The sequence below is a fragment of the Gymnoscopelus braueri genome, assembly GCF_963280865.1.
Source record: "Gymnoscopelus braueri genome assembly, chromosome: 15".
In the NCBI taxonomy this organism is placed as follows: domain Eukaryota; kingdom Metazoa; phylum Chordata; class Actinopteri; order Myctophiformes; family Myctophidae; genus Gymnoscopelus; species Gymnoscopelus braueri.
The window spans coordinates 51551101-51556645 of NC_137620.1; the positions used below are offsets into that span (position 1 = coordinate 51551101).

The 5545-nt window shown below is 40.7% G+C and overlaps 1 protein-coding gene across 1 annotated transcript in view; it reads left to right on the forward strand.

Annotated features, from left to right (window-relative positions):
* Window positions 1–4627, forward strand: part of LOC308101957 (2-acylglycerol O-acyltransferase 2-A-like) — a gene marked incomplete at its 3' end in the record, with an annotated part of 41580 nt that extends 36953 nt beyond the window's left edge. Inside the window, exon 10 of the mRNA XM_080451511.1 lies at window positions 4473–4627. Coding sequence (XP_080307637.1) covers window positions 4473–4627 — 155 coding nt within the window. The remainder of the gene's footprint in view (window positions 1–4472) is intronic.
* Window positions 4628–5545: the final 918 nt, after the last annotated feature.

Genomic DNA, 5545 nt, shown 5'->3' on the forward strand with positions numbered 1-5545 from the left:
ATACACACTGTAGGTATGTTACCATGGAGACGACCCATACACACTGTAGGTCTGTTACCATGGAGACGACCCATACACACTGTAGGTATGTTACCATGGAGACGACCCATACACACTGTAGGTATGTTACCATGGAGACGACCCATACACACTGTAGGTATGTAATACAAAATACATATTTAGTCTAGATTATTAGCTTAGTTTATTAGCACATTGTAATATAAAATCTAAACTATCTACTTATATAAAGGGAGAATTGCTACTTCCGCCGCTTTTTTTGATTGATTGAATATTTTATTAGGTAAGAAATGTAAAACAGCAAAGTTACATTTAAAATACTTTGTCTAACAGGTCCGTTCATAAAAGTCCTTGCGGACTTGTTTCCAATGAGGGCCTTGGTATTTAATTCATAGGCATATATAGTGGCACCACAGTTCAAATATCATTACAAAATAAACAGCAAAAAAAATAACACTATGTACAACAACAACAAAAAAAGAAAAGGGGGGGAGAAAAAAATGTACAAGAACAGGGGGGGGAGGGGTCTGCTGTCTAACGGGAAAATGGTACTACCTCCTCCTTTGGCCTCCTGAAAGGTGATTTTTTAAGGCTCTTTTAAATGAGCCCAGCGAACTGCATTGACGCCCACAGCCATTCCATTCATTTGGACCTCTCGCCTGCTGACGCCATACCCACAGCATTGATTTGGACTAAACACAACAACTACATCTGACATCTCACCACAACACCAGCCACAACGTGCACGCTGAATTTACGGGTGGCGTAGGGTACTTCTCATTGCTCACTACACATTTTCCACCTCGCAACATCATTAATTCTACTCACCACATTACGACCACACCGGACGGGGAAACACTTTCGCACCGTTTACCGTCAGCACAACCGAACGCCGACGGACACAGCCGAAACAACACGAAGCGGCGGCCATTGAAATCAGCGGTCTTCGCTCGTAAAAGTATGCAAGGGATAATGCATGGGGGTCATTATTGACATTTAAAGCCCTTCAGGGCGATTAACCACCATTATCCCGCTTATTACACGGCTACTTAATAAATACATAAATACATTTACCCAAAAGTAACAACAAAACAAAGTATTTCCTTGCTTACGGCAATGAAAGTATTCCATAAGTATTGGGCTGGGCGGACAAGTACGCCTCGGAAAACAAATGACAAAATAAATAAAAACGCTCGCCCCAAAACACACTCGCCCCCCGTTCTATATACTGCCGATTTGCCTGTAATACCGCCGGATTTGCCCCGGGCGACTGTGTTTTGGGGCGAGCGTTTTGCTATTTCAATCCATCAAATAGAATCACTTTTCGCTTATTGCATCGTCTATTTCTCACTTCAAATTTTTTCAAAAACATTCTTGAGAGCAACGTTTAGTTGTAAATGACATTGGTTGTTTGTTTACATGCCTGTCATGTTGGATAAAGCATACAACCAAGCAGCGCAGGTTAAATCTCCACACACACATTCTTCAACTATGATCGTCACCCAGCCAGCAACAACAACAATACAATATTATGGCCGACCTTTCTTTGAAACTGTGAAGAATAACATTGCAAAAATAGTTCCAATCCAGTGCGTAACACACAAACAAAAACACCTCATTTGGAGTCACGAGCGCCGTGAAGAAAAAGTAGAGGCTTTTAATGTCTGTGCGTCTGTGCGACGTGTGTGTGTGTGTGTGTGTGTGTGTGTGTGTGTGTGTGTGTGTGTGTGTGTGTGTGTGTGTGTGTGTGTGTGTGTGTGTGTGTGTGTGTGTGTGTGTGTGTGTGTGTGTGTGTTGTTGTCACGTGACTACTACTAGCCAACCAACAGCCTGGAACACAAGCAGCCTGCCTGTAGGCTGCTACAGCTAGACAACCAACAGCCTGGAATACATTCAGTGTTGCCAGATTGTGCGCGACAAACAAGCCACCATCCATGTTTATGCAAAAACAACAGACAAAGACGGCGACGCGACCGAACGTGTGCGGTGTGGGGGGGGAGGGGAGACGACGTAGGCCTAATAATAATAACAATAACGCTCATCTATTGGCTCACCACCATTAGCCACGACGTCACTACCCTTACTCTGTGTGTGTGTGTGTGTGTGTGTGTGTGTGTGTGTATATGGCTATTTATATATATTCCATATATATATTATTATATGTAAATACATTACACACTATAATTATTATTGCAATAAACTGTTAGATATCATAATATTACACATTACAATAATATGTATTATTAAGTATATTATATGTTATACTATAATAAATATTGTATTAATGATGTTATATATTATGTTATTATATATTATTACATATGATAATATATTATTATATCATGTCATATGCTGTATTATAGTACACAATAACACATACTTACAGTCACATATAAATGATATCTACAATACAAACATACATACTATTATGACATATTCAATACTTACATATTTATATATATTTTTCCGTATCTACAATACCTCAGCCATAAATGAGCCAGTATTCACAATGCTTCTTTGAAAGGAACGAAACCCCACGATCCGCCTCCCTTAAAAGAGACATAATTCCCATCTCTAGCTGGCGTCGAGGGGGGCGTAGCCCCCCGAGACTCTAGTATTAAAATAAAACAACACAAGGACACAACACAAGGTGTTTTCTGTGGCTGTGTATGTATCTAATAACTATGTATCTATTAACTGTGTATGTATCTAATAACTGTATGTATCTAATAACTGCAATGTATGGAATTACTGACGGATGGTAAGACAGAATGTAACATGTTTATTCTGTTTTATTCTGCTGGTCGACCAGAATGAATGTACTGCTGAATGGGGAGCTAATTTCATTTACTTTCACTAGGCTATCAGACGCTGACAAGATGGTTAGATGAGAGAATTCCTCTTACAACTTTTTAAAACAGTGCCCTTACCTTATGGGCCGTTCAGTTTGCTCTCAACAAGACTTGTTTCATAACTTAAATGCAAGGACACAGCCTGATCCCATCTCCAGGAGACCGTAATAGTTTAGAGCCTATAGCCCGAAGGGACAGTCAACTGAGTCAGCCGTGGGGTTTATTGGTTGTTGTTAGTTGTCAGGGCGATATCACAACCAATCGATGTACGGGCTCTGCCTGGCCTCGTCCGCTGCAGGTTGCGGTGACAGCGTTGTGTCACAATGTATAACAAACTAAATCTATTGACCAAAACCCAAATCTTATTTTTAGAAGTGAGGGGCGCCACTCCCCCTCCAGTATTTAAGCAGTACAATCAGTAGGCTAACACTTAAGAACTAGCAGCAGCATTTAGTCAAAGCATGATTTGTAGCTGTAATGTTAGCAAGTGCAAGTAGCTTACTAGCTTTGATGTAGTGGAATTAGTAGCTAGCAATTTCCTAGCAGCAGCATTTTGCCAAAGCATGATTTGTTTTGGTTTGAAAACACCACACCTCTGTTTCTGAGCTAAGCATAGCAGAAACGTTAGCATTAAAGCCACATTTTTTTAAATTCAACTGACTCATGCTTTTGTGAAGCAACATGTTAAACGCTTTTCATATTTCTGTGATGACAGATAAGCACCATTATGCACTTATACTGCCTCATCCTGCTGCCATTTCTTTGCCAAGCAGCTATTTTATGCCTCTATGTATATATTCCACACAACCATGTGGATATCGGACCCGTTTTTTCTTTCATTATCTTGACCCTCCTTTCTTGCTTGAAACTAAGATGGTTCTTGAAGCCATAATCTCTCCCACTTTACTCCAGAAACCTGTGACAGTTAACACATCGGGTGCCAAACACGGTCTGAACCGTGTTTTCACAGAGTAGCTCTTCGGTGCCAAACACGGTCTGAACCGTGTTTTCAGTTTTTTTGTTTTTTTTTCATTTTTTTCCACACGGGAGGGGCTGGAGCAGCTCTGGAATCACCCATGGTGATTCTGAGAAGGAAAGGACAGATGGATCACCGTGTAAAAAAACTTGGCTCCCATCCGCTTCCGTTTTATCTCCATCTCTAAAACCCCTATAACTCCGAAACCTTTTACGCTGGGGAAAATGACTCATTTTGTATGCACGATCGCTCCACCATTGTTACTCGCGTGAGAGATGTTATAATGATGAAAAGCATTTTGACTGGTATTGAAACATTTATCTACTCTCTTTCTATGCCTATGATGCTAGCACTCATAAGATCTTCATCATCTATATTTCTGCTCAACTCTTAACAATTCACAACTTTCTTTCTTTTCCTTCTGACTGCGTTTGATTGTTCTGTTCCGTTCTGAGGGAAAGCTGGGTTGCCAGATTTGAAACAAACAGGTCTATGAAAACAAGTTGCAAAAAAAGATGTATTTGTGAAACATTTTAACAACACAATTACATCATCATATTTGCAAGTGTCATGGACCCCCCCCCCTCTCTCTCTCTCTCTCTCTCTCTCTCTCTCTCTCTCTCCAGTTGGTAAGCCTATCTCGGTCGCCCAGACGTTGTGTCCCAGTAAGGACGACATCGACCGTGTCCATGAGGACTATCTGAAGGGTCTGACTGACGTGTTCGAGCAAAACAAACTGAAATACGGGATTGAATCCGACAACCACCTCCTGTTTATCTAATAGACACACACACACACACGCACACACGCACACACGCACACACATGGACATAACTTCATGTCAGTTTAATTTTAATGTTAATTAATGATAATCACATTATTTCTGATTATCTGACAGGTTGAGGTACGATTTAAATACATGTTACGATGTTTAAATATTTTTTTTAAATAAAGTCACAAAGTATAGCCTACCAAATGTTACAAACTTATGTTATAAAGTTACAATGTTTACGTGAATAATGTATGACTTGACTGCACTTTGTTAGCTCTGTTAGCATGTTGTAGCTCTGATGCTAACATATGCCATTGGTTTCAATGAGAGATGCTAGCACTATGCTATCGGGGCGGCCATAGCTGAGTGGTTAGTGAGCCCGCCTAGGGAGCCAGAGGCCCTGGTTGCCCCAGGTACGATTCCAGGCCACGCCAGCATATGTGTCGATGAAATGAAATTTGTCCCTGAGCAAGACTCTTAACCTCTAATTGCTCACAGGCCCTCATTGGAAACAAGCCCGCAAGGACTTTCATGAACGTCCTGTTAAAAGGAATTATCCTTATGCTAACATATGCCATTGGTTTCAATGAGTGATGCTAGCACTATGCTAATATATGCCATTGGTTTCAATGAGTGATGCTAGCACTATGCTAACAGACACCATTGGTTTCAATGAGCGATGCTAGCACTATGCTAACATATGCCATTGGTTTCAATGAGTGATGCTAGCACTATGCTAACGGACAATATTGGTTTCAATGAGAGATGCTAGCACTATGCTAACAGATACCATTGGTTTCAATTAGAGATGCTACCACTATGCTAACAGATACCATAGGTTTTAATGAGATTCTAGCACTATGCTAACATAAACCATTGGTTTCAATGAGAGATGCTACCACTCTGCTAACAGACACCATTGGTTTC